This window comes from Neofelis nebulosa, chromosome 17 (assembly GCF_028018385.1).
Source record: "Neofelis nebulosa isolate mNeoNeb1 chromosome 17, mNeoNeb1.pri, whole genome shotgun sequence".
In the NCBI taxonomy this organism is placed as follows: Eukaryota; Metazoa; Chordata; class Mammalia; order Carnivora; family Felidae; genus Neofelis; species Neofelis nebulosa.
In genome coordinates, this window is record NC_080798.1 from 57847326 (window position 1) to 57865161 (window position 17836).

The 17836-nt window shown below is 53.3% G+C and overlaps 1 protein-coding gene across 4 annotated transcripts in view; it reads left to right on the plus strand.

The window, feature by feature from the left end:
• ATP2C2 (ATPase secretory pathway Ca2+ transporting 2) overlaps window positions 1-17836 on the plus strand; it is a 63657-nt gene that overhangs the window by 12037 nt on the left and 33784 nt on the right. For 3 of the 4 annotated variants that reach the window (XM_058708775.1, XM_058708777.1, XM_058708776.1), the window contains exons 2-6: window positions 9330-9440; window positions 10702-10818; window positions 15485-15574; window positions 16425-16460; window positions 16563-16624. In XM_058708775.1, the coding sequence (XP_058564758.1) occupies window positions 9330-9440; window positions 10702-10818; window positions 15485-15574; window positions 16425-16460; window positions 16563-16624 (416 nt within the window). The remainder of the gene's footprint in view (window positions 1-9329; window positions 9441-10701; window positions 10819-15484; window positions 15575-16424; window positions 16461-16562; window positions 16625-17836) is intronic. The other variant, XM_058708778.1, reaches the window with a different exon arrangement.

Below are 17836 nucleotides of genomic sequence, written 5' to 3' on the forward strand. Positions count from 1 at the left end.
CTCTGGGAGGCCCTTGCTGCTTCCGTCCTCCAGCCGCCCCGCCCCAAAGACAAGCAGCCTGTTTCTATTCCCTTCCTGTCCTACCCAGGCTAGCTGCTTCCTCCCAGTCTCGTGCACCTTTTTGCCTTCTCTTGTTAGTGGCATCACCCCTTGGGCAAACCCCCTGGCAGGGGCCCCTATAACTCAAGGCAGGTGTACCTCCAAGCCAGCATTTCCCTTCTGGGTGTGTTCCCCGGAGAGACGAGGGCTCACACCCGCTCAAAGACCTACACACGATGGCATGGCTCGCGGAAGGCGTTGTGTGTGAAGGCCAGACCAGACGCACCCGACATGCCCAGCCACGTGCAAATGGTTAAGTGAATTGCGGCCCGTCTGGGCCACGGAATACTTGAAATAGGACCGGCCGTCTAAAGACGACGAGTGAGAGTTTTGTTTTTGATCTTAATCCACGTCGTACGTGCAGGGAGACACACGGGCGAGTCTCACCGCAGTAACATTGGGTGAGAGGGGCCGGACACAGGAGGACAGCTGTATGGTTTGTGTTCGTTTACGTGGGCCTCCAAAATACAACAAATCCACGCTGGGGGAGATCGAAACGTTGCTCATCTTTTAAGGAGCTACGAACCGAGAACGGGCACGGGGCAGCCTTCTGGCTGCTAAAGAGATTCTCCGCGGCGTCGGCACGGGGTCCCCGGGGGAACCTGTCTGCAAGAATGCACAGGTGCACACTCCCTAACTGTGCACCCGACTGCGTATAGGACATACTTCAGTATATGTGTAATGTTGTCCATACAGGTAAATAAAAAGCTTTCATAATCTGATTTTTTAAAAAATATTTTAAATGTTTTTATTTATTTTTGAGAGAGAGAGAGAGAGAGAGACAAAGCGTGAGCGGGGGAGGGGCAGAGAGAGAGGGAGACACAGAATCCGAAGCAGGCTCCGGGCTCCGAGCTGTCAGCACAGAGCCCAACGCGGGGCTCGAACCTGCAAACCATGAGATCATGACCTGAGGCTGAAGTTAGGCGCTCAGCCAACTGAGCCGCGCAGCCTCCCCTTGACTGGTCCTTTGTTAATGGACATGGGGGTTGTTTCCAGTAATTTGCTTTTGTAAACACTAGTGCAGTGGGTGACTTGGAAGAGATACTGTCCTGCAGTCAATAGGTCTGGAAGAGAAACTGCTAGAATTGGTCAGCTTTAGACTTGATGTTGCCACGTGGCCTTCTGCGAGGGCTTGCCTGCCTTCCCGAGGATGAAAACTTGCTCCCCCGGCCCCGCAAGCCGCAAACTTCTTGACCCTGACCTCGCAGACAGGTGAAGACCGGCTGTGGCCGTTTTCAAACGCGCTCCGGTTTTCAGTGAGTTTGATTATCCTTTCACATGTCAGTTACTTATCGCCTTCTTTCCGCGAACTCTTAGTTTCTCTCTTTGGTCCATTTTTGAAAACCATGAGCCGACGGTCTCTTTCCTTCTTCGTGAGTACGCGCTCCTCGTTCGCTCGGGGGGGCCATTCACCGTCAGTGTCACGAGCTGCAGGTGTCTCCCCGGTGCGGTGCTTGTCTTTAGACTTCGTGTGTGGCGCTTTGTGCAAAAGACAACCCTGTTGTTACGCGGTGAATTTATCAAGTTTTTTCGTTCGTGGCATCTGGCTTTGTCTTGTGCTCAGAAAGTCCTTTTCCTGCTGAGATTAAAAAAGAACAAATGTATGGGGCGCCTGGGTGGCGCAGTCAGTTAAGCGTCCGACTTCAGCCAGGTCACGATCTCGCGGTCCGTGAGTTCGAGCCCCGCGTTGGGCTCTGGGCTGATGGCTCGGAGCCTGGAGCCTGCTTCCGATTCTGTGTGTCCCTCTCTCTCTGCCCCTCCCCCGTTCATGCTCTGTCTCTGTCTGTCTCAAAAATAAATAAATGTTAAAAAAAAAAAATTAAAAAAAAAAAAGGACAAATGTAGGCCATGATTTCTTCCGGTATTTTCACAGTTTCTCTTTGTCCTAATTGTCCTCCTTGTTCTTTTAAACAAAGCTGCTGGTGTCATTCGTCAGTTGAGGGCAAGGGCTGTGTCTGCTTTCCCAGGGTACCAGGCCTGGTTTCCTGCACAGCGCGAGAAGTTGGGGACTGGATGAGGGACCGACAAGGGCTCGTTTGACGGGACGCAGGCCGGCCGCACTGGCCGTGGCACAGGGCATTTGCTCTGCCATCACCAAGGGGAAGTCTGCAGCACTGCCTGCAGACAATGTATTTTTACAGGACCCCGGTGGTTCTCCAACTGCGGAGTGCCTCACTGTCCCCTGGAGGGACTGCTAAAGCATGGATTGCAGGGTTCCTGCCCAGAGCTTCTGATCCGTGAGATGTGGGATGGGCCCTGAGAACCTGCCTTTCTAGTGCGTCCCAGGTGACGCTGGGCTGAGGACCTCTCGGCAAGAACCACCAGGCTGAGGCATAACCAGATAGTTCACAGATGCCTTAGGAGAGACTGTCGAGGAAGTCTTGGAAAGAAGGAAGCTTTTGCATTGAGTTGGGGTCCTTTGCCCTTCATCTCCAGTGTCCCCTCCGTAATGACCCTGCCCGATTGTTCTTGGGTTACCGTGACCCTTACGTTGTTCCTCTCCAAGTGCCTTGATCCCAATAACTGCATCCACCCACACTATGAGACTCATTTTTCTCTTTTTAAATTTATTTAGAGAGAGACAGAGACAGTGTGGGTGGGGGAGGGGCACAGAGAGAATCCCAGGCAGGCTCCGCCCTGTCAGCGCAGAGCCCGGTGTGAGGCTCGAACCCATGAGCAGTGAGATCACGCCCGGAGCCGAAATCGAGTTGGACGCTTGACCAACTGAGCCCCCCCGGGCGCCCCTACAATGAGAGTCTAGAGGAGTCAGGGCTGTGTGGTTCCCTGGGCCCCTGACTTCCTCTGCGGCCCCGGCCCTCCTTCTGGAACCCTTCCGAGTCACGCTCTGTCCCTTCGAGTTCCCCAAACGCACCACGTGCTCTGCTGGGCACCTTGCCAACTGTCCTTCTTGAGCCCGGCCGGTCCCTCTCCGCTCCCTGGGAACTCGCTCCTGCACCTGCTTCGAGGATGCTTTTACTCACGACTCCCGAGCCCCACCCCTACTCAGAATCGCACCCCTGCCCGTCTCCTCTATAGAGTGAGGTGTCCCCATCATGGCACTGCCACCTGGGCCACGGGTGTCTCTCGGTCTGTTCCTTCCCGCTGTTCCCAGATTTGCAGACACCGCGTTGCATTCTCATGGCAGATAGAGAGTAATTTTTTCGCGGACGTGTGTCTCATGCAGCAGTCGGCGAGCTCCCGATGTATATGTTCCCTTCCGCTTTCTGGGTCCCAGGCACTGCCCTTGGGGCCCCGTGTCTGGTTTCCTGTTACCACCCCGCCCCCCCCGGGAAACTTACAAGCCTCTGCTCTTAGAACCCTCACTTTCCAGAGGGGGAAACCAAGGCATGGGGGAGGTTTTGCACCAACATGTTGAAGAAATAAATGTCTAAGGAATGTTTAAAGAAACAGGGAAGCAATCACTCGGGTCTAACTCCCTGAGGGCTTGCGACAAACCGAGTCCCCCGGGCTGGACGGGAAGGCAGAGAAAGCCTGGCTTCTGGCTCAGGGAGGCTGACCCGCCCTCCAGGTGCCACGCACTGTTCCCCAGTGAGCTCACGTTGTCAGCCGACTCAGCTGTCAGCGAGTGTCCTATTTGCCCCTGGTGGCTGCTTTGGAAGCCACCGCTAGGTTAAATATCCGCTCCGAGCCATCTCTGCTTAGTGAAAACACTCAAAGTCCGAACGTTCCAGACCCTTTCCTTAGGGGTTTGGGAGGGCCCACGCCTGGCGGGCGGCTCTGTGTACTGTGGGCAAACAATACTTTGGAGGGTCACAAAGGGAGGTCACATGTTGCATGATCCTGTTTATGTGAAATATGCACAACAGGTAAATCCGTAGAGACAGAGAGCGGAGTGGTGGCAGCCGGGGGAGTGGAGGGGACTCACTGACAGTGGCCACAGGTCTCGGGGGAATGGAAAGGTCTTGGAGCTAGAGGGAGATGGTGGCCGCACAGCATGGGAGATGCACTAAATGCCACAGAATTGTTAGAGGGTTAGTTTTAGGGGCACCTGGGGGGCTCAGTCGGTTAAGTGTCCGACTCCAGCTCAGGGCATGATCTCTCGGTTTGTGGGTTCGAGCCCCGCGTCAGGCTCTGGTGTTGACAGCTCGGAGCCTGGAGCCTGCTTCGGATCCTGTGTCTCCCTCTCTCTCTGCCCCTCCCCAACTCATGCTCTCTCTCTCTCTCTCTCGCTCTCTCCCTCTTTCTCAAAATTAAATAAACGTGAAAAAAAAAGTTGTATGTAATGTGAGTTTCGTCTTAATTTTAAAAAGAGAATAAAGGAGAAGGGAGAGGTGGCCCCCCACATCAAGCTTGACAGGAAGCGGGGACCAGGGGTGCCCCAGAGGGCACCTGACCTCCATCAGGATGTGCCACTCTCGAGACGAGGGGCACACACTGGGATCCTCACCCGATGGATGTGTGTGAGCGTGTGTTCCAGTCGTCCGTCCAGTGGCGTCGAGGACACGTGCGTCTCGATTGGTGTCCTCATCTGGTCTGGGAGGACGTCAGGACAGAGTGATGCTTCTGTGTCTCGCGCAGGTGTCACTCCCTCTGCGCTGCTGAGGTTTTGTGCCCCATCACTCCTTGCGTGTCCTGTGTGTGTGGGACCCTACCCAGCCGGTGCCAGTCACTCCCCTGTCCCCCCAGTGATGACACCCAAACACGTCTCCAGGCATTGCAGAGCCACCCCTGGGTGACAACGCCTGCTTTAAAATACATCATGGTGGGGGCACCTGGGGGGCTCAGTCGGTTGAGCGTCCAGTGTCGACTCAGGTCACGATCTCGCGGTCCGTGAGTTCGAGCCTCGCGTCGGGCTCTGTGCTCACGGCTTGGAGCCCGGAGCCTGCTTCGGATTCTGTGTCTCCCCCCTCTCTGCTCCTCTCCTCGCGCGCTGTCTCTCTCTCAAAAGGAAATAAACATTAACAAAATTTTTTTTTTAATAAAAAAATAAAAGTACAGTGTGGTGTTTTATCCCGAGAGCCACTGGAATCCGATGTTTCAAGCCTGGTGCGTGCGTGCAGGGCGGGTGTCCGGAAAGCTCCCGACAAGCAGGGGCGCCCATGGAATGTGATCACTGCTGTGCTTTTTGGTCACGGCACAAGTGAGAACAATCCCCGAGTGGACGTGGTTGGCAGAGCGTTTCTTTCTTTCTTTCTTTTTAAAAATGTGTACTTATTTTGGCGGGGGGCGGGGGGGAGCAGAGAGAGAGGGAGACACAGAATCGGAAGCAGGCTCCAGGCTCCGAGCCGTCAGCCCAGAGCCCGACGCGGGGCTCGAACTCAGGAACCAAGAGATCGTGACCTGAGTTGAAGTCGGTCGCTTAACTGACTGAGCCACCCAGGCGCCCCTGTTCTCAGTTTTTAAGAGTCTCTTATGCTTTGGCTCTCTCCCACTCTAACCTCTTTTTTTTTTTTCTTCCCCTCCCCCATGGGTTTCTGTTAATTTTCTCAGGATCCACATAAGAGTGAAACCATATGGTATCTGTCTTTCTCTGCGTGACGTATTTCACTTAGCATCACACTCTCCAGTTCCATCCATGTTGCTACCAAGGGCCATATTTCGTTCTTTCTCATTGCCACGTAGTACTCCATTGTGTATATAAACCACAATTTCTTTATCCATTCATCAGTTGATGGACACTTAGGCTCTTTCCATATTTGGCTATTGTTGAAAGTGCTGCTATAAACATTGGGATACAAGTGCCCCTATGCCTCAGCACTCCTGTATCCCTTGGGTAAATTCCTAGCAGTGCTATTGCTGGGTCCTAGGGTAGATCTATTTTTAATTTTCTGAGGAACCTCCACACTGGTTTCCAGAGCGGCTACACCAATTTGCATTCCCACCAACAGTGCAAGAGGGTTCCCCTTTCTCCACATCCTCTCCAGCATCTATAGTCTCCTGATTTGTTCATTTTGGCCACTCTGACTGGCGTGAGGTGCTATCTGAGTGTGGTTTTGATTTGTATTTCCCTGATGAGGAGCGACGTTGAGCATCTTTTCATGTGCCTGTTGGCCATCCGGATGTCTTCGTTGGCCATCCAGATGTCTTCTTTAGAGAAGTGTCTATTCATGTTTTCTGCCCATTTCTTCACTGGGTTATTTGTTTTTCGGGTGTGGAGTTTGGTGAGCTCTTTATAGATTTTGGATACTAGCCCTTTGTCCGATATGTCATTTGCAAATATCTTTTCCCATTCCCTTGGTTGCCTTTTAGTTTTGTTGGTGTTTCCTTTGCTGTGCAGAAGCTTTTTATCTTCATAAGGTCCCAGTAGTTCATTTCTGCTTTTAATTCCCTTGCCTTTGGGGATGTGTCGAGTAAGAGATTGCTACGGCTGAGGTCAGAGAGGTCTTTTCCTGCTTTCTCCTCTAGGGTTTTGATGGTTTCCTGCCTCACATTCAGGTCCTTTATCCATTTTGAGTTTATTTTTGTGAATGGTGTGAGAAAGTGGTCTAGTTTCAACCTTCTGCATGTTGCTGTCCAGTTCTCCCAGCACCATTTGTTAAAGAGACTGTCTTTTTTCCATTGGATGTTCTTTCCTGCTTTGTCAAAGATGAGTTGGCCATATGTTTGTGGGTCTAGTTCTGGGGTTTCTATTCTGTTCCATTGGTCTATGTGTCTATTTTTGTGCCAATACCATGCTGTCTTGATGATGACAGCTTTGTAGTAGAGGCTAAAGTCTGGGATTGTGCTGCCTCCTGCTTTGGTCTTCTTCTTCAAAATTACTTTGGCTATTCGGGGCCTTTTGTGGTTCCATATGAATTTTAGGATGGCTTGTTCTAGTTTCGAGAAGAATGCTGGTGCAATTTTGATTGGGATTGCATTGAATGTGTAGATAGCTTTGGGTACTATTGACATTTTGACAATATTTATTCTTCCAATCCATGAGCAGGGAATGTCCTTCCATTTCTTTATATCTTCTTCAATTACCTTCATAAGCTTTCTATAGTTTTCAGCATACAGATCTTTTACATCTTTGGTTAGACTTATTCCTAGGTATTTTATGCTTCTTGGTGCAATTGTGAATGGGATCAGTTTCTTTATTTGTCTTTTTGTGGCTTCATTGTTAGTGTATAAGAATGCAACTGATTTCTGTACATTGATTTTGTATCCTGCAACTTTGCTGAATTCATGTATCAGTTCTAGCAGACTTTTGGTGGAGTCTATCGGATTTTCCATGTATAATATCATGTCATCTGCAAAAAGCGAAAGCTTGACTTCATCTTTGCCAATTTGGATGCCTTTGATTTCCTTTTGTTGTCTGATTGCTGATGCTAGAACTTCCAACACTATGTTAAACAACAGCGGTGAGAGTGGACATCCCTGTCGTGTTCCTGATCTCAGGGAAAAAGCTCTCAGTTTTTCCCCATTGAGGATGATGTTAGCTGTGGGCTTTTCATAAATGGCTTTTATGATCTTTAAGTATGTTCCTTCTATCCCGACTTTCTCAAGGGTTTTTATTAAGAAAGGGTGCTGGATTTTGTCAAAGGCCTTTTCTGCATCGATTGACAGGATCATATGGTTCTTCTCTTTTTTTTTGTTAATGTGATGTATCACGTTGATCGATTTGCGAATGTTGAACCAGCCCTGCATCCCAGGAATGAATCCCACTTGATCATGGTGAATAATTCTTTTTATATGCTGTTGAATTCGATTTGCTAGTATCTTATTGAGAATTTTTGCATCCATATTCATCAGGGATATTGGCCTGTAGTTCTCTTTTTTTACTGGGTCTCTGTCTGGTTTAGGAATCAAAGTAATACTGGCTTCATAGAATGAGTCTGGAAGTTTTCCTTCCCTTTCTATTTCTTGGAATAGCTTGAGAAGGATAGGTATTATCTCTGCTTTACACGTCTGGTAGAACTCCCCTGGGAAGCCATCTGGTCCTGGACTCTTATTTGTTGGGAGATTTTTGATAACCGATTCAATTTCTTCGCTGGTTATGGGTCTGTTCAAGCTTTCTATTTCCTCCTGATTGAGTTTTGGAAGAGTGTGGGTGTTTAGGAATTTGTCCATTTCTTCAAGGTTGTCCAATTTGTTGGCATATAATTTTTCATAGTATTCCCTGATAATTGTTTGTGTCTCTGAGGGATTGGTTGTAATCATTCCATTTTCATTCATGATTTTATCTATTTGGGTCATCTCCCTTTTCTTTTTTGAGAAGCCTGGCTAGAGGCTTGTCAATTTTGTTTATTTTTTCAAAAAACCAACTCTTGGTTTCGTTGATCTGCTCTACAGTTTTTTTAGATTCTGTATTGTTTATTTCTGCTCTGATCTTTATCATTTCTCTTCTTCTGCTGGGTTTAGGCTTGGCAGAACATTTCTAGGCAGCGAGGCACTTGGGGGGGCCACGTCAGGGATGGGGGCTGGCGAGAGGGAAAAGCGGAATCTGCTCTGTCTCTTTCAGCTGAAGTAAGAGGTTGGCTGATGCCTCCTTCCTCCTTCCCGCCGCCCAACAACCTGCTTCCTGGAAAAGAAAAAGATGATTATCATGTCCCGGGGGACATAATACTAGGAATCGCTTTGCAGAACTACCTAGCCTTTTCCTGATTGAGCTTTCCTGTGTTGTCTTCCCGTGCCCTCCAGACACTTCCTCTGACTTCTATCCAGGCCTATCTGATTCCCAGAGCTCGGCTGGGCCCCCCGCTTTGCTTGGGTTATTGCAAATGACTCGCAGGAACAGGCGGTGATATCACCTCTCAGCATCAGGGGCTTTCGCTACAACGTAGCACATACGTGACCGCGAATCCCAGAAGTTCAAGGTTCGAGATTCTGAACGTGTACGTCGTCACCTTTCTCTCTCCGCTTTGCGAGTTCCAATTCCGTAAAATAAGTTTGCTTAAAAACAGATGCATCAGTAACAACCGACTGCTGGAAATAACCCAAAGGTCCATCAAGGGTAGAACGGGTAGGGGCGCCCGGGGGGCTCAGTCGGTTGAGCGTCCGACTTCGGCTCAGGTCATGGTCTCCCAGTTTGTGAGTTCGAGCCCCGCGTCGGGCTCTGTGCTGACGGCTCGGAGCCTGGAGCCCGCTTCCGATTCTGTGCCTCCCTCTCTCTCTGCCCCGCCCCCACTCACACTGTGTGTCTCAAAAATGAATACACGTTAAAAAACTGTTTTCTTTGAACTACAAAAAAAAAGATAATGCGCACTTTGTCCGTGTATGTTATGCTTCGAAAATAACGCGTCAGTACAAAATTGCCGCTTGCTTAACAGCAATCCTGCTTTTTTTCACAGATTGGTGGACAATGTGAGCTGAAGGCCATCGAGAAAGAGAAAACAGTGGTGGCTCTGTCACCCAAGGAGGCAAGCAAATGTCACAGAGAGGACTTGGCCAGAGCGTTTCATGTAAGACTTGAATTTGCGTTTGATGCTGGGATGGGGAGGCTCTCAGCTTCAGAAGAAAGCCCCCCACAGCCCCGATCTAGAATTCTGTGTTGTTATGCGTTTTTCTCACCACTGCTAGAAAACGTGACTCCTGTTGAGCCGTTCTGACATCCCACGGGGACCATTGTCATCGTCAGTCGTCTCGTCATTGCTGTCGGTGGAGCTGGCCCTCATGGGGCCCTTACCCGAGGGCAGGCGTCCCCCCCAAACCTGTCTGTACTTCTCTTACTCAGAGACCCAGAGAACGCGGTCATCCGCGCAGTCCCGGAGGGGCAGGGCAAGACTTGAATCCGGGCAGTCTGACAGAGCTCAACCCCGTAACGCCCGCCTGTCCACGCACGTTCTCTTTTATACGCTGGGGTGACGTGCCTTTGGGGAACGACCACGTTCCCTCGCATAATTATTGCTTTAATGCTGTGCAAAGAGCTTGGAGTTGTATCTGGCACAATGCCAGGTCATAATTATTACAGATAATAGTAATTTGAGCTCTTGTTTCTAAGGACGGGCCTTTTCTCCATTTTTTTTTCTTTTTAATTCTTAATTACGGTAACACGCTCAACGTAAAACGTGCCATCGTTGAGTGTACCGTTTGGGACCGTTGAGCGCATTCACGCTGGGGTGCAACCAGCCTCCAGAAGTTTCCGTCTTGCAAAACCGAGGCCCCGTCCCCGCGAAACATTCGCTCCACCCTCCCTGCCACCCGGCCCCTGGCACCCGCCTCCTCCTTTGCACCTCTGGGAGTCTGAGCCCTCTAGACACCTCACATAGGGATGTGGGCCGCAGCAGGTGGGGATCCCATTTTTAACGGGGGGGGGGGGCGACCCTCCATACCGCTCTCCACGGCAGGTGCAGCATTTGACATTTCCAAGGCGAATTTTTTTTTTTTTTTTTTAAAGAAGTAAACAGAAGCGTTTCTACGTTTCTGGAATTCCTGGCTACAGTTCCCTTCATTGAAATTGTGGCCCGAGGTTGTCTTTTCTGCTGTAATTACAGGGCAGGAGGGCGGTCCGATTGAGACAGAACTGGACTGTGGGCTTTCCCCTTCTCTCTCTCTGTCCCTGTTTGCTCAGGGCCTTTCAACAAGTTCCTTCTCCTCTGTGGACAGCCCGGTTTCCTTGTCCACGGTGGCAGTGGCCGGCTTCCGGAGTAGAAGCTCTGCGGGGTGGGTTCCCCAGTCCTGCCTGGCCCTTCGGTGAGCCCGTGCTTAACCGTGTCCTTCCAGGTGGACTTACAGAACGGGCTGTCCGAGTTCTCGGTGTCGCAACGCAGGCTGGTCCATGGCTGGAATGAGTTTGTCGCCGATAACACCGAGCCCGTGTGGAGGAAATACCTCGATCAGGTAGGGGTCTTTCCTTGCGTTAGCTAGTGTCGGCCCGAGCGTGCGGAATTGCCGTTCGGTGTTTAGATATTGGTTGGAGGTGTCCTTGGACCAGTCTGGGCTGCAGGGCGGCCGTGCTATAGAGAAGGCTCCCTGCTCGTTCGGGCTGCTTTTAGCCTGATGGCCACGAGCAGCTCACCAACTCCCCAGGCAGCCATGACCGTGAATGATACCTGCCCTTCGCCTCTGCCCTCGGTGCTGGCCCAAAGCCAAGTGGAAGGCACACGAGTCAGATGCCTGGAAGCCACAGGGAAGAGGAAAGAAAGCTTTGAAATACACGTGGCTGCAAGTTCTGATCTGGAAGTCAACGCCCTTACTGCCTACCCAGTGCCAGTTCAGAACCCCCCCGGTTAACAGGCTGACTACCCCAGACACCTGCAGACATTCAGACTGCCTTGGTTTCCCCTCCTGAACCTGACACTTCTCCCTCCAGTCTGTGGTACCCCGGCTGCCCCAGGCTTCAGCGGCCTTCCTATTGGCTCAGCACTTAAAGCTTCGTGATTGGCCGCTTGACGGACCAATCACAGCCCTCTGTGCAGCATCCTCTGTCTCTACTCCCCTCTAGTCCCCCCCCCCCCCCCCCCCGCACCAGCCGCTCATTTGTCAGGTCTCAGCACACTGGGGATATCTTTCATGGACGCGTTTGGCACCCAAGTCAGCTTCTGGATGCCTAGGTGGCTTTAGCCAGCCCAGAAGCTTCCCGGAATCCCAGGGTTGGAAGGAACCAGTGGAGGCTCCTGGAAGTTAGAGTTCAGGGAAGCAGGCAGACACAGGCGGGGGGGACTGACGGTCTCCCCTCTGCAGCTGGGCCTCGGTCTGTCCAGCGCTGACTGCCCCTTCCTGCCTCGGCTGTGTTAAAACTCCTACAGGGGTGCCTGGGTGGCTTGGTCGGTTAAGCGTCTGACTTCGGCTCAGGTCATGATCTCGCGGTCCGTGAGTTCGAGCCCCGCGTCGGGCTCTGTGCTGACAGCTCAGAGCCTGGAGCCTGTTTCAAATTCTGTGTCTCCCTCTCTCTCTGCCCCTCCCCTGTTCATGCTCTCTCTCTGTCTCAAAAATAAATAAACATTAAAAAATTAAAAAAAAAAACACCAAACTCCTACAGATGCCAGCCAAGGGCTTTCCAGAAATGAGACCTCTTACGTTTCTAAGAGCAGGGAGCCTGCTTATTCAGCGTAAGCTTGTCCGTTCAGGGATCCATCTGTGGGCTTCCCTGCAGGTCTAGAAGGCAACTCCCGTGGCTGTGTTTGCCCATCCTTGACGGGGACAGAAAATCATCCGCACTCACTTACACGTGCGTGGAGAGCACTGGCTCTGTTCCAGGTGTTGACCACCCTGCTTGCCTCCGGCGACAGGGAGCTCTCCACCTCGAGAGACAGCCCTGCTTCTCTGTCTCCAGCGAATCGCCGTTAGGAATCCCGCCTCAGCATGACCCGAGACGCGTGGCCCCAGGGTCGCAAGGCCAAGGTAGATTAGAGTCAGGCCAGCAGGGTTCCAGCCCCAGTTTCCAGCCTTGTGACACTTCGGGCCGGGCCTTGAACCTCCTTGAGCCCGGTTGCGCTGTCTGGAGATTGGAACTAGTACGTCCCTGCTGTTCTGGGTTTTACACGAGAAGAGGGCGGCTTAGCGCATTTAAGGACTTTCTGTCGTGGGCCCCCACCCCCATGCCTACCGGTTGGCCCTGGTTGAAGCTGGCAGTTAAGAGTCGGGCTGGCCGACGTGAATCCTTGGACAGTTCAGTTTCTCTCAGAGCCTCCGGCTGCTCATTGGTCAAGCAGGGACATTTGACGATACTGTGTCCTCAGGTTGGGGGGAGGCTAGGCGTGTGCCCGGAGCGTGGCACAGACGAGGCGCTCGGTAAGATGTCGGTGGGTTTTAGCGTTACCGTTCACCTAGTGTATTGCCCGTGGCCCGCACGGTGAGCCTTCCGCAGACCCTTCCCGCCTGTGTCCCTTTACGTGTGGCCTTAGAGGGGCCCCGAGCCAGGAAGAGTCTAATCATCTGCGGTCAGAGCAGTGCCCGTGGCACATGGGTCGGCCACCTGTCTGCTGTGTCTCACGGTGACTCGCCTGTGGCGGGTGCTTGGGATGGTCTCAAGGTGGGGGAAGGAGGGGGGCTGGTGATGCCGGTGTGGAAGAGCCGTCTGGGTCCAGCTCCAGAGAGGGCCGAGCCTGTGGGACTGGAACTGGGGTTCAAGGTGGCACTTGACCCAGGCCTGGCTGGAGACCAGCACCTGGTCCCAGGTCTCAGAGTGGCCCCCGCCAGGATGCACAGCCCTGAGCTGGCCCGGAGCCCGGGGCTGGAGGGACCCTGTGTCCAGAAATAGTCTTGTTGTTCCGGGAGTCCCGGGTGGGTGTGGCCTGCAGGGAGGGGAGGGGAGGGCAGGGCAGGGAGCCAGGTGGCCTTATGGAAGTGACCCGGACAGGAGGACATGCACCTGAGGCAGGACAGACCTAGTGCTGGTCTCTGCTCTGCTATGTGACCTTGAGTAGGAGTTCCAACCCCACCAACCGTCAAGTTCCCCTGCCTCAAAATGGGTGCGGGCCGCTTCATTCATTCATTCACTCATTTATTCATTCTAGATAAGTGCTTTCCACGTTGCTGGCCACGGGCTAGGCATTGTGCGTAGAGCAGCAGCCACACCGACTTTCTGCTTTGGGGAAGACAGACGGCCAGCTTCCTGTGTCATCCGTCACCACTGACTGTGGTCAGGACGGCCGTTAGGAAACGATAGCAGGGCGGCTTTTTTGGGCTGCGTGGTCAGGGGAGCCATTCGACTGGTGCCCAGAGGAGGTGATCTTCGAACAGAGACCCAAAGGAAGGAGACAAGGGAGCCGTGCGAGGGTCTGGAGGAAGGATGTGCAGGAGGAGGAAGTGCAAAGGCCCTGGGGCAGGAGAGGCCTGGTGCATGGGAGGCTAACCGAGCTTCAGAAGGTGGCCTGGAGATTTAAGGCGCCCAGTGCCTGGTGCGTTACGGGTGCCCGGCCCGTGTTTGTGTCTCTCTTACCGTCTCACCTCTATCCAATCAGATGGCAAGTCTGTGACGGGCTCCGGGCCGAAACGAAATCTTACTCCTAGCTCTCCTGGACTGAGGCGTTTCTCCTCTCTGCCCCAGGTTCAGTGGTGTCCTCCCCAATTCACATCTACCCAGAACCTCAGAATATTCTCTTATTTGGAAAAGAAGGTCTTTGCACAGGTGGCTAGTCCAGAGCAGGCCAGACTGGTCAGAGTGGCCCTAAATCCAATGCCTGGTGACCCTAATAAGAAGAGGGGAGACACACAGAGACACCCACAGGGAGGAGAGGGCCGTGTGACCCAGGCGGGGCATGTCTTACAAGGCAAGAGCCCCAGGGATGGCTGGAACCCCCAGAAGCTGGAAGAGGCGGGAAGGATTCTCTCCCAGAGCCTCCAGAAGAGACTGTGGCCGCATCAGCACCTTGATCTGGAGTTCCGGCCTCCGGAATTGGGCGAGAACCAGCCCCCGGTGTTCAAAGCCCCCCCAGGTCGTGGTCATTTATCACAGCAGCCCCAGGACACTGACGCACCTCCGTGGGCTTTCCGGAGCTCACGTTCCCCTCTTCTCTTGGACTTCGTTCTCCCGGATTTCTGAGGAAAGGGTGTGTCTGCCTCCGTCGGGGAGTGCATGGCCTTGGCAGTGAGCTCTGCCCGCAGTGCTGGGCGCAGCCCAGGGCCTCTCAGCCCCTCGCTCTGCCGGCTGCCCCGAGACTCTCAGAAGCGACAGTGGGACTTCGCTGGGCAAACCCTTCGTTAATCTTTCATTAGGGACGTTTTCAAAACTATGCATAAGTAGAATAATATAATGACCCCCACATACCCATTATCTGCCTTCGATGATTATCAGTCCATTTGACCCACTTTTATCCACCCCCCCCCCTTTTCTCTGCAGCCTTTTAGAGCAGATTCCGGAGACTGAATCCTTTTAGCACGGCCCCATCTTAAACAATTATGACTTGCCTGTTGACACCTTGACTTTCACCTCGATCCTAATCTTTGGTCTATTCTCTCTCTTGCTGTTTTTATGTGTTTGTGTTTCTGTTTCCTTTCGATCGTCTGTAACATGAGATACTATGTAGTCTGTGAAATGAGGGGGCAGATCCATGAAACAATAAAGTAAACACCCTTTCGGGAAGTTTCTGTGACACCCGTCGACCGGAACGACCTCCCCGGAGGCCCCCGAGGCAGTTAGTTACAGGAGCAGGTTGGTGTAGTTGGGACACATGGGACTGGGGAGCTGGTGGAGCGAAGGGGACCCTTAGGCCATGCTGGGCCAGCTCTGGCCAGCCATCAGAGGGGCTGGGTCCTGCCCTGGAGCGTCATGGAGACGTGGCAAGGTGGGACCGGGACCTCCAAGGCAGGGCCGGGGCCGGCGTCTGGACAGGCACGGTGTTGGGCGACCCCCAGGGAGCCAGTGTCAGTGAAACAGCAGAGGTGGGATTTCGGGTGGAGGGGACCCTTCGGACGGGGCGGTATTTCTCCCTAGCGCTCGGGCCCCTGTGGTGCCGGCCCGGGAGCCCGGCCTCGAGCAGAGGGTTGCGTCCTAGGGGGGAGGGACTGGAAAAGAAGCCCTCACCGGCCCCCCCCCCCCCACCGCCCTGTTTTCACTTTTCAGTTTAAGAACCCCCTGATCCTGCTCCTCCTGGCCTCCGCCTTGGTGAGCATCCTCACGAAGGAGTATGGGGACGCCGTCAGTATCGCCGTGGTGAGTGCCCGGGGCCTTGTGGGCCTTTGCCACGTCCGTCTCTGCCCCGCACGGCGGTGTCCCAGTGAATTTTGCCGTCGCTGTCTTGGCGGAGAGCCAGGTGGCCTCTGGTTCCTTCCTGTTGGGAACAGTGTCGAGGTGAATTCCTTGGCCGAGACCCCCGGGCTGGAACTGCTCTGTCCCGTCTGTGCAGGTAGCACAGAGACCGGTCCACAGAGTGGTCCTTTGTGAGCTGCTTCCCCGAGGTGACCACCGAGCACCTGCTTAAAAAGGATTTCTTCTTAATTTAGGTGAAAGTCGCATCATTTAAAAAGTAAGCGTTTTAAAGTGTACAGTCCAGGGGCGCCCGGGTGGCTCAGTCGGTTGAGCGTCCGGCTTTGGTTCAGGCCGTGATCTCACAGTTCGTGGGTTCGAGCCCCGCGTCGGGCTCTGTGCTGACAGCTGGGAGCCTGGAGCCTGCTTCAGACTCTGTGTCTCCCTCTCTCTCTGCCCCTCCCCTGCTCATGCTCTCTCTCTCTCTCAAAAATAAATAAAAATATTAAAATAATAATAATAATAATAATAAAAGAATATGTCTGTACTATAGGATCCTGTGTTGTGTGTCTGTGCAGAAAAATCTAGAAGGGTACCCCAAAATGTGAATCTTTGGATACCAGAATTTGGGATGATTTTTCTGTTCTTTTTTTTTTGAGGGGGGGGGTCGCATCCGTTTTATAAATTTCTGTGTGCTTGTTTTGCAAGAAGGGAACAGAGTTGGCAAGGCCGGGTGCCGTGGTCCACCTTCCGCGGGCCCGCTCGCTCACTCGTGGAAGAGCTGGGTGCTGACACCCCCTCCCTGTTTGCTCCCTAGGCGGTGCTTATCGTGGTGACCGTCGCCTTCATCCAGGTGCGTAGCTCTCTCCTGAGGTCTCGGGCAGGGTAACCCAGGTGTGACGGGAGCCTCGGAATTCCCAGCCTTGAATGTCATGTCGGATGTGCTTCCCGCCAGGAATACAGATCTGAAAAATCGCTGGAGGAGTTGACCAAGCTGGTCCCTCCCGAATGTAACTGGTGAGTCAGAGATGGCCTGGGGCTTCTGGGTTCCTCGGGGCAGCCAGTGGGCTGGTGGGGTTGGCAAAAGTTTGCCAAGTCTGTGTCCCTTGTGGTGTGATGGAGGGGAACCCCGCCTTCCTGGGGGTTGGGAGGCACGGCGTCTGCCTTGCCAACGGATTACTGTGTGTCCTTGGGCACGTCGTTCGACTTCTCTGGGCTTTCACCGTCTCATCAGGGTCTAATGAGAGTGCCGGGGCTGGGGCCATGGGTGGCGGGAGTGGATTTGGGAAGAGAACAGCCGGCGACCCCCGTGGTATGGTGGGCACGGCTGGACTGGGTGGACTGAGCGGTCGCGACGCGGGGCTCAAACAGGCCGAGGCTTCGGGCCGTTGGGCTGTGGGGTGAGACGTTGCAAGGCTGGCCTCAGCGGCCCCGCCGGCCTCTTTCCTGCCTGGACGTTTCCGCGTCGCCCGTTGTTACCACACGGCCATCCCCAGAGGCGTTTGAAAGGGACACAGGGAGACCAAGAATGCAGTGCTATGCAGTAGAACTTTCTGGGATGCTCTGTAATCCACGCCGTGCAGGACGAACCACTACTCACCTAGGACCACGTCAGGGTGGCTGGGGAAGTGAGTTCTTCGTTTCGCTGAACTTCAGTAGCCGGCGGGACAGCTGAGGCTTCTGGGAGGCGCACAGTCCGCTGCCCCAGGGTAGGGACGCGGCCGACACCCGGCAGACAGTGTTTGGGGCCTGGCATTTTCTTGATGTCATTTCTAGTTTGCCAGTGAATTTTCTAGTCTCTCCTGGTGAAAATGGACTGATTTCAGGAAAGGGCCAAGTCTGCGCCCCTCCCCCACCCCCTGGCTGGCTCTGCTCAAGTTGTTTTGGGGCCAGTGTCTTTCCCAAATATGCACCTGCTGCTTACAACAAAGTAGCCAAAAGTATCTCACGGTTCCAGGGGCTTGGGAAGGGTTTAGACACATAGTAACCCTCTGTTTTCTCAAAGATGATGTTTGGGGAAGAACCTGAACATGTATCTAGATACATATGGCACAGGTGCGTCCCACAGCTGGGGTAGAAAGCTCTAGTGGGTTGCGTCCCACCTCCCAAGAAGCCAGCAAGCGAGGGGTGTGTGTGTGTGTGTGTGTGTGTGTGTGTGCGCGCGTGTGTGTGTGTGTGTGTGTGTGTAACACAAGGCAGAGAATAACCGGTAACCGAGACAAAAAGAGG